This window comes from Pelophylax lessonae (assembly GCF_965119305.1).
Source record: "Pelophylax lessonae genome assembly, chromosome: 4".
NCBI lineage: Eukaryota > Metazoa > Chordata > Amphibia > Anura > Ranidae > Pelophylax > Pelophylax lessonae.
In genome coordinates, this window is record NC_138771.1 from 124,560,177 (window position 1) to 124,586,803 (window position 26,627).

Below are 26,627 nucleotides of genomic sequence, written 5' to 3' on the forward strand. Positions count from 1 at the left end.
ATCATTGCAAAAGCCAGGAAGTGACGAATCGCCGTGGCCGCCGAGGGGAGGAAGAAGGAAGTAAGGTAAGTATATTTTCTCTACAAGGTAAGTAAAAAAAAAAAAAAATTGCGATTATCCATTTGTTTTTCAGGTGACCCGGAGCGAGAAGATGGAGGTAAGTATAAATTTAGGATGGAACTCCGCTTTAAATAAAAAATAAATGACAAATGCTGATTGGTTTTCTCAGTAAAAGTGTTTTCATTTTTTTTTTTTAAGTGATATCTGCCATTAAATAGAACCACCTCCTCCATTACTTTGCATAGATTTGGTTTCATATCCGGTTACGTCTACGGGGCCTACGCTATCATTTTTCAATGGCTTTCACACGACTTTTCTTATCACTTTGCAAAAGCCACACGCGTAAACCACAGTCTACACTCTGGGTGCACCAAGATGGCCGCCGCACGCGTCACGCTTCCCATAGTACGTGCTACCGCGAGGAAGGTCGTGCGCCGTGACGTCACGCGAATAGCTTCGTTTGCTGTATCGGGAGGGGCCTAGCTGAGCCTGCAGGCTGTAGTGAGACGGAAACGGAGGGGGGAGTTTGGGGCGGGCGGCGGAGTGGCTACAGGAGAGAGCGGCGCCGAAAGGCCTGCAAACAGACGGAATGGTGGAGAAGGCCAGCCTCGGGAGAGAGTCCATGGTGAGGACAGAGACGCGTCTCGTGGCACAGGGCGAGGGTCGTTGTGGAGATAGGGGGGCGAGGAGGTGGAGCGGGAGGGGAGGGGGTCACTGACTACAAACACACCGCACCTTTGTCAACCCAACCGGGTGTGTTCCGTCTATTGCGGACTGGTGGCCGGCCACTCCACCCCTCACACTGCTCTGTATGTAGTCAGGGAGAGCCTGCCATGACCGGTCCGGAGCATCCTCTGACTATCGGTCACTCCCTTCTCTGGGCACATTATACGTGTATGAGGGATCTCCCTATGTGTTCCTTACACAGCTCCATATCACCACATCCTGTACATTGATTAGTGACGCCAATACTACCAATATCATGGCTGTGACTGCACACCGGGCTCCCAGCAATGCTCACTTCTGTTTACACGGGACATCCACAAAACTGCTGTGCACTGCGATCACGGCAACGCATTGCACTGTTTTGTTTTTTTTTTAAACAAACTTTATTGAAATTATCACAGTGTCATTTCATTAAAGGGGCTGCAAAGCCTCAAGGTTTTTCGTCTTAATGCATTCTATGGTGAAAAACCTTCTGTGCTGTATTAGACCCCCCCCCAACCAACCCCCTACCTCCGATTTGATCCAGTGATGTGCACAAGAGCTGCAGTTTTAGAGTTGCTCTGACTCGACAATTTGCCCCTTGTCAAAGTGTCTTAAATCCTTACCCTTGCCTATTTTCTACTTTCCAACAACTTCAGGGACAACATGTTCATTTGCCTAATATATCGCACCCATATGCCATTGTAATGAAATCAATGTTATTCACTTTACCTGTTAATGGTCATAATGTTATAGCTGATTGATATAAACACCCACACGTTTGTGTTTTGTAACATAGTAAGTACTTTTTATAAATTCTGTAGTACAAAATGTGTTTTCTGTTTCTAATATAGTTTGAAACTGATTTCCGGTGTTTATATGCGTAGTAGGTGATCTGCTTTTCAGTGTCTGTGGTTTTCATCCGTTCATCACAGCTTTCCATCCGTCCTCCAGAAAGCATGACCCTTCCATCCATACGCAGACACCCACCCCATATACCACCTAATAAAGGCTGCATAATAATGCTGTATAGCATTGGTCCTCAACCCTGGCCTTCAGGGCCCACTAACAGGCCAGATTTTCAAGATAACTGAAATACATCCCAGGTGATATCATTTGCTGCTCATTGATTGCAGTACTCTAGTCTGCATCTCCCCAAGGTAATACCTAAAATCTGGCCTGTTACTGGGCCCTGTAGGCCAGGGTTGAGGACCAATGTTGTATAGGGTCCCCAGCTGCTGTCTCTCATCATTGGACGATTAATAGCAGCAGGAGTCATTGGCTCCAACTGCTGTTAATCAAATCCAGTGACGCGGGGGGTGGGCAGGGCCAAGTCCCGCTATCGGTGTCAATGGGCGCAGGAGCGAGCCCACATGGGTGCCCCCTTGGAAAGCGGCTTTCCCTGGGGGAACCTGATGAAGAGGAGCCTTATGCGCAGGTGGAGTACCCCAAAAGAAGAGGATCAGGGCTGCTTTGGGCATGTTTGGTGTGTTTTTTTTTATAAAAGAAAGCCTGGCCTGTCTTTTTCTGGAAATGGTAAAAAAATATACCATATTTATATCTCCCCCCTCCCCCTTTTTATACTTGCCTGAGTCCCATCACCATTCAGCGCAGCACTGCAGCGGTTCTCTTCTTTCTCCATTCGCAGTGGGAGTTTCTGTGAGCAGTGTGTGTGTGTATATGTATGTATGTATATGTGTATATATATATATATATATATATATATATATATATATATATATACGCAGCCTGGCTCACAATCAAGCCTGCACGTAACCCCCCCTGTGTTTGGCTGTCAGCTCTCAATCGCAAGTATGCATGGGGAGCTTTCCAGTCCCTGGCGGGGGGCTGTGCTGTGGGCGTGCACTTTCAGCACAGAGAAGCGTTTACATAGGGCCACATATATGCATACGGCCAGCAGAAAGAGGGGGGAAAAAGAAAAACCTTTACAAATGCTTTAAGTTCCATTGGCTGTGGCAGGTTGTCTCACACTGTGCTGGAAAAAAGTAGTGCACGCTGTTCTTTTTTTCAGTGCATGCCACCGCATTGTGGTGGTGTGCACCAGCCAGGAGGAGCCAAGGCATTTTGCCTTGTCTGATGGTGGGACTGTGCTGAGCCACCCAACGCAATCCTAGGTGGGGCCTCCATGAATTGGAATTGTTTTTCCTGCAAATCCCAAAGATGCTTAATTGGATTGAGATCTGGAGAAATTGGGGTCCAAATCAACTCTTCAAACTTCTTATAGTGTTTCTCAAACCATTCTTAACGTCATCAGACCGGTCTGCCTTCTTCCATTGCTCCGTGGTCCGGTTCTGATGCTCTCATGTGTCTATTGGAGCTTTTGGCAGAATTGGCACACCGGCCTGTCTGTGTCTACAAAGCCCCATATGCAGCAAACTATGATGCTCTGTATGTTCTGACACCGATCTTTCAGAACCAGCATTGAGTTTTTCAGCAATTTGACCTACAGTTGCTCTTCTATTGGCTTGGACTGCATTGACAAGCCTCTACTCCTCATGTGCATCAGTGAGCCTTGGCCAATCATGGCCTGCCGCCAGTTTTCCTTCATTGGACCACTTTTTCTCGGTCCCGATCACTGCAGATTGGGAACATCCCACATGAGCTGCAGTTTTAGAGTTGCTCTGACTCAGCCATTACAATTTGCCCCTTGTCAAAATTGCTCATATCCTTACGCTTGCCTATATTCTGCTTTCCAACTCAACTTCAAGTACAACATGTTCACTTGCTGTCTAACATATCCCACCCATATGCCATTGTAATGAAATAATCAATGTTATTCACTTCACCTGTTAATGGTCATAATGTTATGGCTGATTGATATATACACCTACATGCATTTGTGTCTTGTAACCTAGTAAGTACTTTTTATAAATTCTGTAGTAAAAAATGTTCTGTTTCGAATATAGTTTGGAACTGATTTCCGGTATAAATGGGTAGTAGGTAATTTGCTTTTCAGTGTATGTGTCTGTGGTTTTCATCCGTCCATCGCAGCTTTCCATCCGTCCTCCAGAAAGCATGTCCCGTACATCCATACGCAGACACGCACCCCATATACCACCTAATAAAGGATGCATATTAATGCTGTATGGGGGCAGTTTCTGTTTTCATACCAGCGTATTGTAACATTTATTGCTGTAGTCAATCTACTACTAATCTAATGGTAGCCATACATGGAGCAATTTAATATACAATTGAAGTGTCAATTTTCTGTCTGGGGGGGGGGGGGGGGGGAGATTAACAAGATTATTCTGTGCACCAAACATAGGCTCCATTCACACCTGGGCGTTTTTGAGTGATTTTCAGCTTTCAGCTCCAAAAACGCTAAAAAAAAAAAAAGTTCCAAAATGCCCAATAAGTAAAACCCCATTCATTTAAATGGCCCCTGTTCATATCTGAGCGTTTTGCAAAACGCCTGTAGCTGAAAAAAGTACATGAGCTTCTTTTTGGGCTGATTACCAGCGTTTTTGATAAATGTCTCCAAAAACGCCTGAAAAAAACGGCTTAAAATCGCGGTAAAACGATACGCTCATGTGTGAATGCAGCCTTAGTGTTCACCTTTGACAATAAAAAAAAACATTCTGCAATGTCCGCTTTGACAGCTTCAAAAGTGAGGATAATTGTTAAAAACAGAGGACAGCATTTTAATGTACAGTCAAATCTGTAATGCATGTAGATTTAAGTGAATTGACTATTTAAAGTAATATTGACCTATCTACGTTCCTAAAACTGGATTTCTCTTTTGTTCATTGATGGACACAGCCCCAGAATCTTCTTGACCATTAAGAGTAGGACACTAGGCAGGAAAATACTTTAACACGCCTATGGGGCAGTCCCAGGGGATATACTCACCACACCCCCCCCCCCCCCCTGCTATAGGCACTCCATTTTTATTTTCCTGCCTAGTCAGGAGTAAGGACCTAGTTCCTTGCTGGGATCTCTGGTCCTAGCATTTTTTCTCTTTTTTTTTTTAAACTGAAATTTTTCCTCTTAATATTTTCTGTTTCAGTGAGAACTGCAATCAACTGCTGGACTGGATATTTTAGATCCTTACGGTCTCCCCAGTCTGGCCAGCGAGGGCGTGCAGGCTCAGCTCCGTGCTAGGTCAGCCCCGTCATAGCCCCACTGGACGGGGGCTGGCCTGCGAGTTAAATGTCTCGTGAGGACGCATACGACCTGGTCCCGGCCTGAGCCACAGCGTGCCTCCTGGCCCGCAGCACCCCAATTCCGATGGTGCGGTGGTCTGCCTGGAGTAGTTCCCACCTTGTTCCATGGTATGGTAAGTAGTGCCCCCCCCTTTCCCTAATGGCCTTTTGGGGTGGACGTGGTCCCCTCCCTGGGACAGTCGGACCCTCGGGTTACCCTCCTTCCAACACAGCATCCCCCCATATGTCAGGGTCCCCTGTGGACAACTCACCATCTACCCACACCTAGCTCCCCCCTCCCCCAGGGGGGTGGTCATACCTGTCCAGGTGCGCTTTAGGGGTGTCTAGTGGGGGAGGGTGTGTCTAGTGGGGGAGGGGTGCATCGGCTGCCGAACACGTGTTTTTTGGGGGGAGTTGTCCGGTTGGGAACTCCCACTGGGGCCCCCCTTTACTGTCCAGATGTCCCCTGAGGTCCCAGGTGGGTCCCGGGAGTGGTGATTTTATCATGGCTGGCTGTATATATACGGTGGCCATGTTTGTGTAGTCCGGGGTCCATTTTCTTGTGGTTTCCATTGCATCGAGCGGCAGCCATGTTTTTGGAGCCTTCTGGGTGGTGGACCTTTAGTGCTGACTCCTGGACTTCCTCTTTCCCTCTGCCGCATGGTGTGCAGCATCTGGCTTTCTGCTCTGTGCCTGACCGGGGGTGGTGAGTTCCTGTGGGTGCCTTGCTGCTCTACCTCTCTGCTACAGCGGCTGGTTGTGCTGGGACCTGTGGTGCCGCTAGCGCGGCGGGGGGGTTGCTTAGCAGTGTTATTTCATTTTTTGCCTGTGTGATTCCCCTGGTTATCCATGGAGTCCCTGGAGCATATTTCACCCCTCTCAGAGGCTGTGGACACTTCTGTGTCCCAGTCCACGCTGTCTGCAATGGTGGCGGCTCTGGAGTCCTTAGTGTCTAAGGTTGATATGGCCCTGAATAAATGGACCAGCAGAAAGTATCCACCACCTTCACCTGGCTCCTCTGTCTCCTCAGATCCTGAGTATGATCTGGCTGCTGTGGGCGAAGGTTGCCCTACTGGGTCTGCGTCCACACACCCTGAGTGCTCTGATAGTGAGCATGATTCCTCTTCTACTTCACCCACGCATGAGAAAAAACGCTGGTGGATGTATTGATTGTATCAGTGCGGGAAACTTTAGAAATGGAGGATGCAGCTGCGTCAGAGGCGCCGGTCACCTTCGGGGCCCGAAAATCCTCAAAAGCGGCAACGTTTTTTTCCCTTTCCTGCTTATTTTGACAAAATTGTCAGTGGGGTTGCCCTAAACGCAATGTGGCGGTACCAATCGTTTCACTAGAAGGTATCCCTTTGAAGATTCTCTGTTTAAAATAAAAAAAAAATGGACAGTCCCACCTGTGGTCGTTTCTCAGGTTTCTTAGGCTGACTAAGTCCACTCTAATTCTGGTGGAGTCTCTGGCTTTTAAAGATCTCTTTGAAAGGAGAGTGGAGACCTTGGTCCGACACATGTTTACTATGGCTGGTTTAGTCCTTAGGTTGGTGTTCACCATTGCCTTGGTGTCCCAGACCTTAACGGAGTGGGCAGAGCTTTTGTGGCAGGATCATCCGGGGGGGGGGGGCAGCTTCCCCTTGCCTTTGCGGAGCTGGCGGACCAGTTGGTCCAGGGGTTGCAGTTTATCTGTGATGGAGGTTTGGGGGATGTCTTTGCTTCTTTCCAGTCCTGTGGACATCCCTGATTCAAGACAGGTGGGTCCACAAGCTGATTGGGTCCGGCAACAAGATCTAGTTTCGGTCTTATCCTCCAGAGAGGTTTTTTCCTTCCAACCTGCGTTTGTCCCCAGACCGTTTGCATGGTCTCTTTGGGGCGGTACAAGACCCGCTACTGCAAGGGGTGATTTGTACCGGTTCCAAACTCGTAACTTTTCGGGGTGTTTATTCAAACAGGTTTACAGTTCCCAGGAAGGAAGGCGAGGTTCGTCCTATCCTGGACCTCAAAGCCCTGAACCTCTTTGTGCAGGTTCAAAAGTTCCAGATGGAGTCCATTAATAACAGTAGTGGTATCCCTTCATCAAGGGGATCTTGTGGCTCTACGTTTTTTTTTTTTTTTTTTTTTTTTTTTTTTTTTTAAGGAGGCTTACCTCCACATCTTGCTATGTTGGACATCAGCACCCTCTGCTTTGCCATGGGCGAAGAGCATTATCAATTTGTAGCTTTACCCTTTGGTCTCGCCTCAGCTCCTCGGGTATTCACTAGAAGTGTTGGCCTCGGTGTTTGCATTGTTTGCCACAGCAGGGGATTGCGGTACTGGGGTACCTGGATGATCTTCTACGAGCAGAGTCTCCGACTGCTCTAAAGGACGACCTGGATATCACTGTGTGGACTCTGCAAGAGTTCAGTTGGATATTGAATTTCCTGAAGTCTGCTCTAGTCCCGTCAACCAAATTGGACTATGCAGTTTGACTCCTGTTGTCCAGCAGTCGGTCGTCTCGCAGTACTTTCATGTGGGTGCTAGGCCTGATGGTCTCTACCTTTCGAGGTGGTTCTGTTTGCACAATTTCACACGAGACCTCTGCAGAGAGAGATTCTTGCCAAGTGGGACAAGAATCTACACTCTCTAGACAATCTGATTCGGTTAAGCCGGGGTACAAGAGGGTCCCTGATTTGGTGGTTTCGCTCTCCGGCGCTTTGACAGGGAAAACCCTTCCTTTCCCTGTACTGGACGGTGGTCACCACAGATGCCAGCCTGTCTGGGTAGGGAGGTGTCTTTGGGCTAGGATTGTGCTCAGGGGGTTTGGACTCTGGAGGAGTCAAGGCTACCGATCAATATACTAGAACTTCGGGCGATCAGACTTTGTCTGGCCAATTGGACGTTTCGTCTTCAGGGGTGCCCGGTACGGATTCAATTGGACAATGCCACGACCGTGGCATATGTCAATCACCAAGGGGGCACAAAGTGTCCTAATGGCTCTAGAAGCAGCTGGCATTCTAAGGTGGGTGGAATGTTTCGTTTCAGCCCTCTCTGCTGTGCATATCCCAGGGGTGTAAATTGGCAGGCCGATTACCTCAGTCGACAGGCGTTGGTCAAGGGGGAATGGTCGCTTCATCTGGAGGTGTTTCATCAGCTGTGTCTCCGGTGGGGAATGTCCAAGGTGGACCTGTTGGCCTCATCTCAACAGGAAGGTGCAGAGGTTTGTGGCGAGGTCTCGGGATCCTCTGGCCAATGCCACAGATGCACTGGTGGCTTCTTGAGGCCAGTGTCGCCTGATATACGCTTTTCCCCCTCTAAAACTTTGGATCAAGGCAGAAGGAATTCCAGTCAGCCTAGTGGCCCCAGATTGGCCTCAATGGTCTCGGTACGCGCATCTAGTACGGCTGGTTGCTGATGTCCCTTGGAGACTTCCTCTCAGAGAAGACCTATTTGGCTCAAGGGCCCATCTTCCATCTTGCTTTACAGTTGTTGGCTTTAATGGCTTGGCTGTTGAAAGCCGGGGTGCTGAAGGATAGGGGGTTGTCTGACCCCTTAATCCCCAAGCTTTTTAAAGCTAGGAAATCTACCTCTAGGAGGATTTATCACATCTGGAAGTCGTGTGTGAATCTCTGGGGGTTCCCCCCCCCCCCCGTTCCTTTTCGGTGGCTCGAATTTTGGCGTTCCTCCAAAGAGGTGTGGAACAACGCCTGGCCTTGGGTACCATCAAGGGCCAGGTTTCGGCCTTGGCGATTTTATTTATTTTTCTTTCAACATCTTTTTGGCTACGCATTTTTGCACCTTTGTTCAGGGGGTTCGCCACTTGGCTCCCGCTGCAGCTTCTATTGCCTCCATGGGATCTCAACTTAGTACTGTCAGTTCTTCAAAGACTGCCTTTTTTAAATATTCGCAAGATTCCTCTGCTTAGCCACCAAGAAGGCTACCTTCTGGGATAATTACTTCTGCTTGCAAGGTGTCAGAGCTGGCTGCTATGTCTTGCTGTTCACCTTACTTGGTGGTTCACAGAGAATAGTGGTGCTTCACCCTTGTCAGTCGTTCCTTCCTAAAGTTGTCTCTGGTTTCCATCTGAATGAAGAACCTGTGTTGCCTTTCCTGTGTCCTAAGCATCCTAAGGAGATTGCCTTGCATTCTCTGGATGTGGCTTGGGCGATCAGGGTGGTCCTGGCGGCAACCGAGTCATTTAGGAAATCCTTACGGATGGACCTCGCAAGGGGTTGGCCACGTCTGCAGCGACCATTTCCAGATGGATCAGACACAGTGCTGTAGGCTTATTCAATCAAGGGTCAGGCTCCTCCTTTCCCTGTTTAATGCACATTCTACGCTGGCGCTTAATGTGCGCATGGGCCTTCCGCCATCAGGCATTAGTCATGCAGGTTTTGCAAGGTGCCAACTTGGTTGTCTGTGCACACTTACACAAAATTTTACAAAGTAGATGTGCTGGCATCTGCGGATGCTGCTTTTGGTCACAAGGTTTTGCAGGATGCTGTTTAAGAGGATTTTTCCTCTTTGAGGGTGTATGTTTTTTAGGCAAGCTCCAGTTGTTTCTGGTTGAGCTCCAGGTTACCTGGTTGGCTAGGTTTAGCCTTTGGGAATTTTTTCTTTATTCCCCACCCTCTCATGTTTGGCACTGCTTTGGGATGTCCCAATGGTCAAGAAGATTCAGGAGCTGTCTGTCAATGAACGAAAGAGAAAATTTGATTTTTGTCTTACCGTAAAATCCTTTTTTCTCTGATGTTCGATAGGCACAGCAGACACCCCCTCTTCAGACGATCCCTGGGTTACAAACAAAATAGGGTCTGTAGGTTTGTTCTTAAGTCGGAACAGGTACATTTTTTAAGTGTAGCTCCAGCCAAAAAGTTTTTTTTTTTTTTTTTTTTTTTTTTTGGGATAGCGTAGTGGAAGGGTTAACACCCCTGTACCATATTTTTTTTTTTTTTTTTGCTGTCTGTACACCTGTTTAGAAGATTTCACCTCAATTTTGGGTTGTTGTGGAAACAAGGATTAGTGATAAAGCTTCAGGTGGAGACACCTTTTTCCCCATGAGAAGTTTTACAGGAGTGGATAGATTTCCTCTCACTGTCTGTTGTCTCCCTCCATTTGTAAGTTGATGTTTGTAACCCGGGGAGTACCTGTATTGAGTTGGGTTATATTTTTTCTAACACTGCTTGCAACAAAAATTAATGATTAGAGCGGGGAGGGGGGGGGGGGGGTATATTCCTGGGACTGCCCCATAGGCGTGGTAAAAATGTTTTCCTGCTGTGTCAGTCAATGAACGTGAGAGAAAAGGATTTTACTGTAAGACAAAAATCAAATAAATTTTTTTCCCATCCAGACCAATCAGAATAATTTAAATTAAACTGATTGGTTCTGCCCAGTTGATTAATTATACAGAATGTTTTTTTCGATAACTCGATCTAGATTTGATCATATTGTCCAATTCTGTGAAGGATGGATCAATAAGATTGTTGCGTGTGGTCACCATTGGGAAGCGGTGTGATTTTATGTAGTTGTTAACACACAGGTGTGATGTAAAACAATACGTTGCTTTTCAGTATCTGAAGTATGAATTATTTAAAAATGGCAACAGTGAACTTCATCTACTCGTTTTTTTTAAGTTATGCAAATATTAATTTTATTTTTTTAATCCAGAACTTTTTGGTTTGCTTTTAGCCCTCTCTCATCCCTAGTGGACTAAACACTGCTCTTTCGGGAAGCACCCAAATGCACAAGCAGGGCATGAAATTGGAAGCTGTGATGGAGCAACTACAAAAGCAGCAGCAGCAAGCCGCTCGAAGCATGGAAGAGCGGGAAAGACAAATTAGAGAAACTCAGAGGCTGTATGCCCAACAGATGGCTTCACAACATTTATTGAAATCCATGGCAGGTTCTGCCACAGTGTCGTCTGTGAGGGGCCGCCCGCCCATGGCCTCTCCACAGAGTGCCAGTGAACTTGATGAAGATGAAGAGATGGAGGATGAAGACAGTGATGGAGATTCGTTTAGTGTAGAAGATAATGTCCGAGCGGGGCAACCATCCATGCTTGCACAGAAGTACCTTCAGGCTCAGAGAGAGCAACAGGGAATAGTTGTTCCCAATCTACAAGTGAACACCAGTCAGCGACATCCAACTGTGAAGGAGGAGCCGAAAGAAGACAATTTTAACCCTTCTACATCTAAACACCCAAAGCAAAGTTTGGAAGACCATGTTAAGCCGGTAAGAGGAGCTGCAGTTTTGAGTTAATGTGTTTAAAAGCCTAAGTTGAGTCAAAACATTTTTTATTTTTTTTTAAATCCGCAGAGATATTGTATGTACAATTAATGTAAATTGTCCCTTGTGCTGATGGTTGCAGATTTAGTTAAAATTTTCCATCCTCTAATTCTCCCTTCCCCTCTACCCTTAACGGGGGGGGGGGGGGGGGGGGGGCACAAGTGATGTTTTGCCACCAGGAGTTATTGCGTTCTATGCCATGGAAATGCAGAAGCTCAGTGGCAACGTAATTTCCTATAATAATGTACATGCCTAAACACTGGACACTCCCACCAGCAGGTTCAAGCAATAACGATCATGTGACCTACGCTTGTGAAGCTGGACAAACTGTAAAGACAAGTTTAGGGGGGGGAAAAGCGCATAATATGGGCTTAATTTTATCTATAGAAAAATGATTTTAACATTAGCAAAGTTTGCGTTTACATTAATATAGCCAAGGGACCTGTCAGGCACTCGTTAATAATGCTGACTATACCTGCCCTTTCTGACCCCCCTCCATTTATCAAAACTGATAACACTGATAACATACTATAGCTCTCATGAATGAATCTATGAATGGAGGAGGATGAGCTCCCTTCCTCCCATATATAGATCATTTTCCAATCTGTCTTTCAGAGGACAGAAAATTTTAAGCTAAATCTGCGGCCATCAGCACAAGGGACATTTTACACTGATTGTTAGTTGGGTCCCTTTTTAAAAGATGATTGTTTTTTTGTCTTAGCTAAACGTAGGCTTTAAAATACCCAAGGGCCCCCCAGATGTGTATTTTTCTTTAAAACCATTTTGAACTTAGATTTCAGCGTATCTTCAGCCTTACGTTCAGTCTTGCACAGTTGTACAGGCTTTTCTCCTGTACTGAAATTGCTTACTCTAATTTCACTGCACACTGTGAGCCATCAGGAACTGTGCGCCTCATTTTCTGGTTAGAGGATGGTTGGCATTTTTTAGCCCTCTCCTCCCCAGCCTTCTTGTCCCTGACTCGCCTTTTTAATTTGTTATATTCTAGTTCTTTGAGGCTCAGTATTACATGCGAGTGTTAAACGAATGCGGTCTTCATACAAGTATCGTCTGCCTAGAAAATGCCCACACCTCCAGACATACCCACCCATCATACCCCACTGTGTTGAGGGCTCTTAGTACTGAGACAAGGTGCTTACAGAACCCTGCCAAGCCCCTCCATCCAGCCATGATCGGCCGGCATCCCATAGAGAAGCACAGAGACCCAGTAATGACATAACTGGGTCTAAAATAAGCTTTGTAAAGAAAAAAGGGAAGGATTTATTTAAAAATGTCATTACCATGTTTGAGGTGGGAGGGAGAAACAAGAGGCAAAAAAAAAGGCAGCATAAACTTTACCTTTTTAAAGGGCAACTCCACTTTCGTGGCGGAAAAAAAAATCAGCAAATAAAGAAAATACAATATAACGTATACAATTTTGGCACAAATCCTATTGTAATTGAACGTTATTAAAAATTACCTTTACTTTTCAATCTGCAGCTGTTGTAATTTTCTGAAAATGCAATATGGCTACCTGGAGCTGTTCTGTACACAGAATGTATACTGACCACACCCCAGAAACATCATTTCCTGCTTGTGCGATTGGCACACCAATTTTCCCAGAATTCTGCCTGAGATACAATTAATATTTCTGGCATTCCCTGCAACAAAAATGTAACTTTTGGTGAGATACTCCCAATGGGAACACGTCTAAAGGGATGCAGGCCCAGCAGCTTTCCTCATTGGAGCTCTGCAGCGGCCACAGCTGATAGATAATTATGAAACCACTCCCATTCGACCCACTCAGCACAGAGGAACAATGATTTTTTTTCAGAATACCAAAAGGTAGGAATCTGCAACAAACTTTAAAATCCCTGCAATGTACAGAGGGGAGTTTTTTTTTTTTTTTTTTTTTTTTTCCTCAACAAAAGTGGAGTTGCGCTTTAAAGTGTTTTATGCTTATACTTGGGACTGGTCTCACATCGGGAACATAGTGTTGTATACTGTATGTAGCTGAGGTTACTTTGTACAGCGCGCTTAGCAGGCACACATGTTCTGGAAGAAGTAGGTATTTCATGTGAAATTAAACCTGAACATCAGCTTTAAAGGCCTTTTCAGATTTTTGGGGACTAAATTCTTTACCCCTTTCTATTTATGTGGTGGTTGCCCTAATAGCGCCATCTTGTCTGCACTACTGCTTACATAAAGTCCTGTACACGCATATAGTCTGTGACTACCTTCTGGATGGAGTTCTCACCCCCGGGTAATGCAAGTTTGATAATTTGTGCAGTTGAGATCAGCAGTCCTAGGGGGAAAATGAGGATTCTTACACAAGCTGTGCACATGCTGTCTGTGGGTAAGTGGATAGAGATATACGAGCCCTGTAAGCCCCAGGTGGCAGTTTTCATCAGCTGTGTTTAATGTAGCGTGATGCATACAGGGTTTGGGCGGTGCCTTAGGCCCTTTTCACACATGCGGACCGTTCAGATCCACCTGTCAGTTTTTCAGGCGGATCGGAACAGATGCCCCATGCATCTCTGAGGCAGCAGATGTCAGCAGAGACATGTTCGCTGACATCCAATCCGATCCTGTTTGTCAAATTCGGACGGATGGAAACCCTTTTTTCCATCTATCGATTGGAGCGGATGAGAACGGACAGGCGGTCCGTTCTTATCCGATTCCCCCATAGAGGACAGCGGGGATCTGACACCTCCGTCTGTGCACACAGAGTGGAGACGGAGCTGTCATCCGCCTGCTCAGAAGGGATCGGCAGATTGATTCATCACCCCCCCCCGCCTAGCAGAAAACGGAACAGACAGGTGTGAAAGAGGCCTTAATGTGGACCTGCATTATATAGGGAATCAGTAAATATATTTTAAGAGGTCCCAATCGCACACCATCGTGGTAGATAGTAATAAACATGTTCATGTAAACTATGGGGTTGTGGGTTTGTATATTAGACATACAGGTCTCTTAATTCTTTACTGACACAAGCTAAGCCCAGAGTCGGTAGTGAGCCTCATCTCTATCCAGCGATGTCCATGAGCGCTTCAGCCATCCAGGACTCTCTCTCATGATTGGCTGAGACATAGCAGCGGTGCCACTGGCTCAATTAGCCAATCAGGAGAGAGGAGCCGAATGGCAGCTCCATGTCTGAATGGATACACTGAGCTGCAGCTCGGCCTGGTGCCCCCATAGCAAGGTGCTTGCTGTGGGGGCACTCAACAGAAGGGAGGGTCCAGGAGCTCCAGCCAGGGACCCTAGAAGAGGAGGATCTGGGCTGCTCTGTGCAAAACCAACTGCAAAGAGCAGGTAAGTATAATATATTCATTTTTAATAGAAAAAAAACATACTTTACAATCACTTTTTTAGTGTATTTTTTGTGTGGCCCAAGACAATTCCTCCTCTTCCAATGTGGCTCAGGAAGGTCAAAAGTTTGGACACCCCTGAGCTAAGGCAACACACAATGCAGGGCTTTGCTTTGGCAAAAAAGTTGTTAAATTTTTGGCACGTTTTTGAGGTGCATTGACAACCCATTCTTCTCAAACATGCAACATGTGTTAATGCCCCACATGAATAAAGAGGGCCTTCCTTATCGACTATCCTTGCCTTAAACTTTGCAAGGTATTATCCCCTCTTGAAATTTTATATATTTTTTTTTTTTTGGATACTACATTTTGACTTCATAGGCACCTAACAGACAATAAACCAGACTTTCTCAACGTTTTTAACAAAGAGGAACCCTTGGAAAAACGTTTTGGTCTTGGGTAACTCCTGCCAAAAATTACTTTATCCACAGGTCATAGTATATTAGCCTGCATACATTGGCAAAAGTATTTTTTTAAAGGTTTAGTTAAGCCCCGGTCTTTTGGAATCGGCCCGTGTCAGCGGTCATTCGGCCCGTGTGTATGGCATCCTGTCCGACAGCAGCCGCCCACCGGCTCCCATATCCATGCTCTCAGCCAATAGTGGAGAGCTGTTGTTGTGAGCAGAAGCAGTCAGTGTATTCCTCCTGCAGACAGGACGGTGCTTGAGGCGACAGGTAGGTGTTCAGGTGCAGGGGGGGGGGGGTAAGAGAAGAGCTAGTTGAATGTTTTTACCCTAAGGGCTCTTTCACACAGCCCGTCCGTAGGACGGACTCCGTTTATTTCAGCTGGGGATCGATTTGCCGTTCCCCCGCTGAGCAGGAGAATGACAGCTGTTCTCCGCACTGTGTGCGGGGACACAGCTGTCAGAGCCCCATACATCTCTATGGGGGAATCGGATGGGAACGGACCGTTGGTCCGTTCTCTTCCGATCCGCTGGACGGCTGGAAAATAGGGTTTCCATCCGTCCAGATTTGACAGATCGGATGTCAGCAGACATGTCTCCGCTGACATCCGATGCCCCATAGGGATGCATGGGGGGGACCGTTCAGATCCGCCAAAAAAACTGACAGGCGGATCTGAGTGGTCCGCCTGTGTGAAAGGGGCCTAAAGCAGAGAATGCGTTAAGGTAAAAAAAAATGGTCTTTCAGGCCACAACCCTACTTGAGAGGCTGCAGTAAACGATAATCAAGGGTAAGGAAACATAAATGTAAGGATGTTGACGTAATCATTTTTTAATACCTGTAGTCTTATCAGATCACCTTCACTTTAGAGATCCTGCTTATGTGGCCAGATCACAACGATTTTCTATCGACTTCTGTGCTGAAATGGTGTTCGGTTTATTAGCACCACTTAGGCCTCGTTCACACCATATGTAGCGATGTCAGTTTTTCTGCAAGGTACAAAAAAAACAATATTCTCTATGTGCCTTGTTCACATCACAACATTGGTATCACGTGGATTTTTTTCTGTACAGGAATCTGCAACAATGTATGCAGTCTTCTGCACAGAAAAAACTGACATGACATCAACACTCGTGTGAACAGGGCACATAACTGACGCGCATGAAAATCTGTCATTGTGCATAAATACTCGCTGAAACATGCATGAAAACTGATGATGTAAACTGCTGCCTCTGCAAGTGAAATCTGCACGTTTTCATGCACGTATGGTGTGAACGAGGCCTTCGATATTGAATTAATGTTCAGTATGCAGTTTCTGACCTCTGCTAGGGAAAATGCTGATTGCTTGGCTTTCGTGATAAAATAAAAATGTCAGAGCTTTTTGCCAGTAGCTCCCATATCAGTAGACCGTTACACAAGTCCAAGAATATCAATAAACTACGACAGCATTCACCAGCACCCTCCCAGTTCATTGAGAATGACAAGCCATGGAAGACAGTACTTGTAGTTCATTCTTTCATGGAACTCTGAATGAAGGACGAGGCTGTGTAGGCAGAGGGGGGAGGGGGGGTCTTCTCCTGCCCCCATAGCCACTTTATTCTTAACACAGATCTGTGATTGAATGAACTACACTCACTGTCTGTCACTGTGGCAGACTACTTGTAGTTTTCAATGAACTGCAAGGACTCTGTTTTGCATCCTTGTAGTTTGTGTTCTGTCTGCCCATAGGGGAGGTACGGGCAAGCAATAGTAGTAAGTGTCTGCAGTATCCTGACATTGCACCCATAATCTGCTGTTTGTGGGTGCAATGCTCTGCAGGGTTCTGAGAAAAAAAAAAGTGAGTGTTTTTTTACTGGCAACAAACGTGCATTTTTTTTTTATTATTTATTTTTAAAGTAACTTCTCCTTTAAACACAGGAAACCAATGTGTCGACATGAGCCCTTAAAACGTTTTTAGCATTGTAAAAAAAAAAACTACCAGGTTTTAATCTTTTCATTCTTGCGTTTTTTATGCTATGCCTCATTTTAGTTATGTGTTACTATTCAAACTTTTTTCCTCGTACATTTTAAGAATTTTCCTGTAATCATTCTAATTTTAAAGATAGGGGAATTATGCCATCTCTGAATCATTGGCTCTTTTGTTTTGATAAGGTGTAGTCTGAAGAGTTAAATCTTGGACTTAAATATTTGCTCCTCCTCATTTTACATGCTACCACATGTTGTGTATGCAACCCCCAGACTCATTAAATGGATCACAAGACCAGTTTAGCCTGACCAACTGGCCACCAAAGCACATTCTGTTCTTCAAATTTAATAGAATCTGGTTTTACTTCTTCTTTATGAATCCGATGACCTTCTTGCATGTTGAAGGTTAGCTATACACACACGCGCATATATATATATATATATATATATATATAATATAATTTTTACACATGTTTGGGCTTGTATTGTACTTTTTAATTAGATTCCTTCATCTTATTTGAGTTAATGAAATGGTTTAGTGTGTAGAATCCACAGCTAGTACTATTCTAAAAGAAGATTTGTGTGCTTGAGACGTTGGGCTGTCTCTATGGGGCTCCGTGTCAAAAACTGTGCATTGGCCATGAAGGGCAAAGTAACAGGCCCCTTAAGCAGCGCATACTCCCCTTCACTTCGTTCCCCCTACTGCTGTGTTCAGGTCGCTTTAAGCTAGAAGAGACGGAGGAGAAAATGAATTTAAGTGAGACGTACTGAATCATTTATAGGACAATAATATACTTTTTTTTTTTTTTCTTTTTTTGTAAGATAGACAAAAAAAAAAAAATGTGTATAATCTGTGCATGAGACCTTAAAGATGGAGGGCGCAGCTGCGACGGAGGTGCAGGTCCCCTTTGGCACTCACAAGCCATCCAGAGCGGCAAAGGTGTAACCTTTCCTCTCCTATTTTGACAGAATTGTCACTAAAGACTGGGGACGACTAAAGCATCCCCTTGGGTCCCTAAGCGCTTTGCTAGGCGATACCACTATAAGAAGTCCCTTTTAAGGACTCGGCTGACAGGAAGGCGGTGGCTGTGGCCCACAATATGTACACGCTTGCTGGTTCGGCACGGAGGCTGATATTCTTCATTGCCCTGGTGTCGCAGACTCTGACCAAGTGGGCTATGCTTTTATGCCGTAACCTGGAGGGAGAACAGCTCCCCCCCAGCCTTTGCTGAGCTGGCGGACCAGCTGGTCCAGGGGTTGCAGTTTATCTGACTCCCCTACTGGATTGGCTCTGTTTTGGCAGTGGTCCTTCGGCGTGTCTTTTGGCTCAAATGCTGGTCTGCGGGCAAGACTTTTAAATAAGACCTTGATTGATCTTCCCGTTTAAGGAGATCGCCTGTTTGGTACTACCCTGGATGACATTTAAGGTCTCACAGGGGATAAGAGTACCCTTCTTCCACCCTTCTTCCTACTAAGGGCAAGGAACCTCGTCGTAGATGTGGGCCCTCAGCTCATAAGTTTTTTTTTTTTTTTTTTTTCTCCCCGTTTCGTTCCTCAGGGGTAACTGACAAGGGATCAAAGCCCTTCAGGGCCTCCTCTGCAGCATCCAAGCAAACTTGGTCTGGCAAGTCAAGAGCGGGCTTCTCCAGACCAGCTTGAAGGTGTGCCCTTATCCGTATCTGGGGTGGGGGGGGGGGGACGTATTCGCTGGTTCCTGGAACCGTGGACTTCCCCGGTACAAGACAAGTGGGTAAACAATGTCATGCGGTCTGGCTACAAGATCGAGTTTCGTTCTTACCCTCCGGAAAGGTTCTGTTCTTCCGACGTGCGACTGTTCCCAGGTCTGCTTACAGGTTCTTTTTGGAGCGGTGCAAGGCCTTTTACATCAAGGGGTGATTGTCCTGGTTCTGACTTCGGAACGTTTTCAGGGGTTTTACTCAAACCTGTTTACAGTCCCCATAAAGGAAAGCAAGGTGAATCCAATCCTAGACCTGAAGGTGCTGAACTGCTTGTGCAGGTGCAGAAGTTCAAAATGGAGTCTGTTCGCATGGTGGAGACTTCCCTGCATCAGGGGGATTTTCTTGCCTCAATCGACATCAGGGACGCTTACCTCCACATTCCAATATGTGTCCGCCACCAACGATTCCTCTACTTTGCCGTGGGAGAGAAGCGTTATCTGTTTGCGGCGTTACCCTTTGGTCTCGCCTCTGCTCCTCTGGTCTTCACAAAAGTGTTGGCCCCGGTTCTAGCATTGTTGCGTCATCAGGGTATCGCGGTCCTGGGCTACTTTGACAACCACCTTCTGTGAGCAGTCTCCTACTGTGATGGTGGAAAACCTGGAGATCTTCATATGGACCCTGAGGCAGTTCGGCTGGATTCTGAATCTTCAGAAGTATACCTTGGTTCCTTGCACGAAACTAGACTATCTCAGTCTGACTCTGGGCTCTGCCTTAGCCAGAGTACTCCTTCCTCTGGACGAACTGCATGATGCAGTTTGCCTCCTGCTGTCCAGCAGATGGTCATTCCTCTGGACTTGCATGCGAGTGCTGGACCTGATGGTGTCTACCTTCGAGGTGGTCCCATTTGCACGGTTCCATACAATGTCCCTGCAAGGGAAATTCTGATCAAATTGGACAAGATGCCGCAGTCTCTGGACAACCAAATCCAGCTGGGCCGGGGTACAAAAGGGTCCCTGATCTGGTGGCTTTATTCTCCAGCAGGGCAAATCCTTCCTCCCTTTTGTATTGGACGGTGGTCACCATGGATGCCAGCCTATTGGGGTGGGGAGGCGTTCCTGACAGAAATTCTGCTCAGAGGGTCTGAACCCTGGAGGAGTCCAGGCTTACCTTACCCATCAATATCCTGGAGCTCTGAGCGATCAGACTGTGCCTGAAACATTGGACGGATTCTCTCCAAGGATGTCCAGTGCGCATTCAATCAGACCAGGCCACGGCCGTGGCTTTTGTCCATCACCAATGGGGCACAAGAAGTGTCCTGGCGGCTCTGGAGGTAGCTGGCATTCTCAGTTGGGCAGAACGTTTGTTCCAGCCCTTTCTGCCGTACATATTCCCAGGGGTGGAAAACTGGCCGGCGGATTATCGGTCGGCAGGCATTGAACCAAGGGGAGTTTGCCCTTCATCCAGAGGTTTTATCAGTTGTGTCTCCGATGGGGCACCCCCAAGGTTGATCTGTTGGCATCTTGGCTCAACAGAAAGGTGCAGCAGTTTGTGGAACGGTGACGGGATCCTCTGGCGGATGCCAAAGACGCACTGGTGGCCCCATGGGGTCAGTATAGTCTCATTTACGCCTTCCCTCTTAAGCTTGGCCAAGACTTCTATGCAGGATCGAGGAAAAAGGGATTCCGGTCATCTTAGTGGCCCCGGACTGGCCTTGCCACGCTTGGTTCGCTGATCTGGTGCGGCTAGTCGCCGACGTTCCTTGGAAGCTTCCTCTCGGGGAGGATCCCATGTCCCAAGGGCCAGTCTTCCACCCTGCTTTACAGTTGCTGGCTTTGTTGGCTTGGATGTTGAAAGCCAGGTACTGAAGGATAGGGGTTGGTCTGACTCGATGATTCCAACGCTGTTAAAAGCTAGGAAATCTACTTCTAGGAGGATCTACCATTGTACGTGGAAGACGTACATTGCGTGGTGCGAGTCCCTTGGGGTTCATCCTCGCTCTTTCTCAGTGGCTCAGATCTTAAACTTCCTTCACGTTGGGGCTGAACTGAAATTGGCCTTGAGTACCATCAAAGGCCAGGTGTCTGCTTTGGCGGTACCCTTATTTAGGGTGTTTGCCATTGCCATTTGGTTCCTCCAGTGCGGTGTCAGTTGCCGCCTTTGGGACCTCAATTTCGGTCCTCCAGAAGTTTACCTTTTGAGATTCTTTGGGAGATTCCCTTGTTTACGCGGTCTCAGAAGGTGGGAATGAAGACATTGTTTTGACTGGGGGCGTTATCATGTCATTGACGTTACTTGGTGGTTCACAGAGATAAGGTGGTTCTTCATCCCCATCTGTTATTCCTTCCAAAGGTTGTCTGATTTCCATTTGAATAAAGACATTGTGTTGCCTTCTCTGTGTCCCAGGCCAAAACATACGAAGCAAATTGCTTTGCATGCCTTGGATATGGTTCGGGCAAATAGGTGATAACTGGCAGATATGGAGTTTTTTTTTTTTTTTAGGAAGTCAGGCTCACTATTTGTGCTTATGGATGGGTCTCGGGTGGGGTTGTCCGCTTCCTCTGCGACCATTCCCAGATGGATCAGGCAGACCGTGATTCAGGCCTATTCCATAAGAGGTCAGGTTCTTCCTTTCTCTATCAAGGCGCTCTCTACTCAGGCGCTCAGTGCCTGCTGTGCCTTCTGTCTTTTAGGCTTTTTTTTTTTTTTTTTTTTTTTTTTTAGCTTTAGGAATTTTCTGATGTTCCCACCCCTCATGTTTAACACTGCTTTGGGATGTCCCAATGGTTAAGAATATCAGCAACTGTCAGTCAATAAATGAAAGAGAAAATGGGATTTTGACTTAAAAGTCCATTTCTCTGATGTTCATTGATGGACACAGAAGAATTACAACTCAGAGGGGTGGGTACTGACACTACTTGTAAAAAAAAAAAATGAATACCTATAGCAGAGAGAGAGGGTATACCCCCTGGGACTGCCCATAGGTGTAGCCAGATTATTTTTCTGCCTAGTGCCCTACTTCTGTAGGAGGCAGTATAACCCAATGGTTAGGAATATCCGGAGCTGTGTCCTTATATAAACATCAGAGAAATAGATTTTACAGTAAGTCAAAAATCCCATTTTTAACGTGTGCAAGAAAATGTGTGCAAAAAAAATACCCTGGTTGAAAAGTGGTTCGACAGCTTTTTTTTTTGTTTTTCTCAGGGCCATTTGTGTTTAGAGTCAATGTAAGTCCTGTGATATAAAAGTGGGGATTATATGGGTTCTAGTTTTACCTATTGCTTTATCATGTTGTTTTAGTGAGCAGTTCCTCCTTTTTCTTGCTTGCTGTAAGAAAATGTTATTGGCAAAGCATTTTAACACTCCTCCATGAAATGGTGGCACCTTAAGAGCATTTTATCCTTTGACTTTGTGATAAAGACATGAAGATGTCATGTCAATTATGTTTTGGTGTTTGGGGGAGGGGATATGAATGTAGGACAAATGAAGAGCCAACAGAGAGCTTGACCTCTGATCCTAAAAAAAGGCACTTATCAAAAGACTGATTAGCTGCAGTGAGTCTATATAGGGTCGGTATTGAGTGACTGGTGTGTCCATTGTGTTTCAGTCCATGTACTATGGCACTGCATTAGGGAACTTGTTGAAGTGTTACTTTATATGTTGATGTCCACGCTTTTACCAAATTTTGCAGCTAATATGTTTTTAATAGGAATCCAATTTGTTACATGTCTGCTATTTGCATGGCATTTTACTATCATGTTAACACCTTAAAGTATATATGAATGGTTTAGGAGGAGCGAAGGAAGTCTGTGACTAAGTGTACATGTTTAACTTTTGGAAGCTTTGATATTAAAAAAAAAAAAAAAAAAAAAAAAAAACTGTAGCAAATCAGAAAATTTGTGGGTTAGATTTAAAGTATAGCTCTTGCCAAAACTTTAGTTTTAAATAAATTATATATAAATATATAATAGCCGCGCTCTCCAGTGAATAAGTTCTCGTGAATAAATTAAAAAACCCTAAATTTGATTAAACTGATGACAATAAAGTGGATTTGGTGAATGATTAAATTCCCAGTATATAAATATTCACTTATCTCTAAGTGCCACCTTAAATTGTGTGCAAATTAAGTGATTCATAATTAGGCCTCAAGTGGCTTCTAACAAATCAAATTAAATATATGAATTTTAATAATAATACATAAATAAATAAATTATGCAGTGATACACCAATATAATATAAAAATGTGCAAATTGATTGTGCAAATAGAAGTCCCAACAGCAGTGTTGATTGAGCCAAAGACAGTCCAATGAAGGGAATAACAGAGGTATCCTGATCTGGACTTGTTGGGATAAAGACACCGTCACCATCCACACAGACCACCCGGTGAGTCAAGCCTCTTACCAGAGTTGGTAGACCTTCAAATTATAGGGGGTCAAAAAGAGCCTTTTAGAGACAGGATTAGGATGGATACCCTCTGAATGCTTCCATCCAGCGATGAACCGTTCTCTGATAAATATAGATGAATCAAATAGACGATGGTGACAACCGTGGTCTAGGGGAACGCCGCTTCCGCGTTCCGGCACTTGCGTTCCACCCGGAGCCCAGGAATGACGTAATCCGTAACGTAATGTTACTCCGGGTGGAACGCAAGTGCCAGAACGCGGAAGCGGCGTTCCCCCGAGACCGCGGTTGTCACTATCGTCTATTTGATTCATCTATAGTTATCAGAGGAGGATGGTTCATCCCTGGCTGGAAGCATTCAGAGGGTATTCATCCTTATCCTGTCTCTAAAAGGCTATTTTGATTTATTTGTTTGCGTGTTTTTACGTTTACGCTGTGGCTCCCATTCCTTTTTGTTTTCCACTCGCTGTGGATCATTTGTATTAATTTTCGTTTAATTCTTAATTGCGCAGGAGGACGGTTGGTGCTTAACACCAATCACCTTCCTAAAACTTTAGTTTTGTATAGATTAAGTAAAGTTTTGGACCCCTGATGGGTATATATTGCTGCCTGTGTCCCCCACTGTTGTGATTCACTTTGTCCTGATCACCATTGTCACCGGAACAGAAAGGAATGGGAAATCCAATATTTTATGAAAAGTGGAAAGATATAGCTGGACCCATAGTTTTTTTTTTTTTTTGTTTTTTTTTACTGGTATTGTTATCTTAAGGTAATAATGTTGGTGTGAATGATCTGGTTCCTGATCAAGTGGCTTCTATACCCTAGAGCAGGGATTCCCAAACTACGGCAGTGCAGCTGTGGCAGAACCACACATCCCATGAGGCGATGTAAAACTGACATTGACATACATGGCTAGGCATGATGGGAATTGTAGTTCTTGAACAACTGGAGGGCTGTAGTTTGGGAATCCCATCCCTAGAGTATGCCCCCAGTCTCCTTGTCTTGTAATGAAGGAAGGGTTGCAATGTAATTGCCACACCACTGCTAAGAGGTCTAGATACAACTTTATTTCATTAAAGGTCAGGGGTACAATTGAAGACATTTCCAATGGGCTTCGGGGGTCTAAGTGTTTTCCTTTTTATTAAGGCTTGACTGGCAACAAAGTGCACAAGCCAGTAGTGAACTGGACCTACAATGGTATTTATTCCCACGTGAGTTGAAAGCACAGGCCTAATCAGCAGCTTGTTTGACAGCCACTTAGACCCCAAAACACATTGACTATTTCTTGAATTGTAACCCTGACCTTTAATGGAAAAAAGTTCTGGACCTCTTAGCAGTGGTATTGGCGCTTGCATTTCAACCCATCCAATATTTTATGGTTGTCAACAGAACATAATTGGAGGGGTAAGTCCTGCAGTCGGTACTTGTGTTGGTAATTGTGTCGGTGGTCTGTCTTTAAAAGAAAATGATAGATTCACCAATAAACAGCCAAAATGGCACATTAAACTGGCAGAAGTTTTAATAACCATTCCCTACACTTTTCAAATGAGGTTTTGTCTGGAAATACCCCATGACCCTTAACAAATTGGCTTAAATATTGCAGCAGCTTAAATTGTATCTAAACCCAAGCATGTCAATAAGTTGTTCTGGCTTTAAGTAATAGCAGCAAGTTTTGTTTATACTTCCTGTAGTAAGGTGACAACTCTTAGTAAGTGGAGTTGCAGCATAGTTGCTTTTTCCTGTGTACCTTGAATGTGTACTCTAAAAGTTTGTATGCCAACGCACTATTTTGGCACATTCTGCTATAGTCACTGCAGTAAGGCTATGTTCACATCTTTGCATTGCTATTTTCGGGCGTTTTTTCGGGTGTTTTTAGGTTGACAAGTGACCAATGGAAAAAAATAAACGCCTGTAATCTGCCCAAAAAGAAGCTCATGTACTTTTTTGAGCATTGGGTGTTTTGCTTAAACACTTGCCGACCGTCGCAAGTACATATACTGCGGCGGTCAGCCCCTCCTGGGCAAAGCGATGTATCGGTACGCCACTCGCCCACAAGCCTCGAGGGGGCGAGCGCGTGCCGGAGGCACGCTCCTGCCCCCGCTCGTTTCATGACATCCCCGCGTGAGTGACCGGTGGCTCCGATGTCTGCCAGCCACTCGCGATCTCCCGCTGGAGAGGGAGAAAGGCAGGTGGCTGATGTAAACCCAGTCACTGGTACCCCCAAAAGTGTCAAAAATGTCAGTCAAGGGTCCAAACTTTCTGACGCAATGTCGCAGTCCCGCAAAAAAAATCGCAGATAGTGGCCATTACTAGATAAATAACTATATAAAAAAAAAATAAAAATGACATAAATCTTTCCAGTAGTTAGTAAACGCAATAACTTTTGCGCAAAGCAATAAAAATACTTATTGCGATATTTTTTTTTTGAGAATTTCAAAATTAAAAAAATTTGAAAAATATTATTTTTCAAAATTGCCGCTATTTTTTTATTTATAGCGCAAAAAGTAAAAATCGGTGATTAAATGCCACCAAAAGAAAGCTCTGTGGGAAAAGGACATCAATTTAATTTGGGTACAGCGCCGCACGACCGCGCAATTGTCAGTTAAACTCACGCAGTGCCGAATCGCAAAATAGGCCCTGGTCTTTGAGCAGCCAAATCCTCCAGGGCTTAAGTGGTTAAAACGTAAAAACGCTCAGTTGTGAACAGGGGCCATTTGAAATGAATAGGATTTGTCTTGTTGGGCGTTTTTTGAGCTGATCCTAGAGCAGAAAAACGCCCCAAAAATACCTACATGTGAACTTGGCCTAAGTGCCGGTTCACATTTGTGTGATTGCGGAGATCGCATGTAATTCGGAGCGCACTGCTCCTAAATTACATGTGATCTCATGTGTGCTGCGAATTTCAGCCATACACTTGGTATGGCTGAATTCGCACCGCATCTGCAATAAACACACACATGAGGCTTTTTTTAATCCGCAGCAGAATTGGATCGCATAGGGGTTCACACTTGTGCGATCCGATTCTGTGCGAACTTGCAGATCGCACTGCGATATGCGATCGCAACTGGGGGTGTCGTTAACTTTTGACACCCCCTGCGTATCGCATATAGCAGTGTGAACTGCCAGAGGTGCGGATGCGATGCGGGATCACGCTGCATATTCGCAGCGTTCCCGCATCGCACAAATGTGAACCGGCACTAAAACTTTAATGTTCATCTTCTGAAGTGTGTACATGTCTGCAGGAAGTTGATACAGAGAATCTACAGGATGTGCACATCACTGGGAGAGAAAGCGTGTACAAAGTAAGGAAAAGGCTTTATTTTTGTGTGCTTAAAAAAAAAAAAAGTGTGATGCTCTAGTGTTTTAATTTAGAGGGCTCTACAACACACACTCTTGCACAGAGCATTTCCTCTGACATTGTCCAGTGTTTTCTAAAACTAGAGAATTGAAAAAGACAGACATGTGTTTGTTTCGTTTTGGGTTCCCAGATTTTGAAGTTAAAGCAGGATTTCATTCATTTTTGTGTTAATTAAAAGTAAGCAGCTAAACTTTTTGTAGCTGCTGACTTTTAACAAACACACGATCCAGCGATGTGGCCACCTGAAGCCTCAATCCTCTTCCTCTCCT

The 26,627-nt window shown here is 45.3% G+C and overlaps 1 protein-coding gene across 1 annotated transcript in view; it reads left to right on the forward strand.

The window, feature by feature from the left end:
- Window positions 1-558: 558 nt before the first annotated feature.
- ARID3B (AT-rich interaction domain 3B) overlaps window positions 559-26,627 on the forward strand; it is a 165,887-nt gene continuing 139,818 nt past the window's right edge. Inside the window, exons 1-2 of the mRNA XM_082252835.1 lie at window positions 559-685; window positions 10,596-11,138. Coding sequence (XP_082108961.1) covers window positions 650-685; window positions 10,596-11,138 — 579 coding nt within the window. The 5' untranslated portion in view covers window positions 559-649. The remainder of the gene's footprint in view (window positions 686-10,595; window positions 11,139-26,627) is intronic.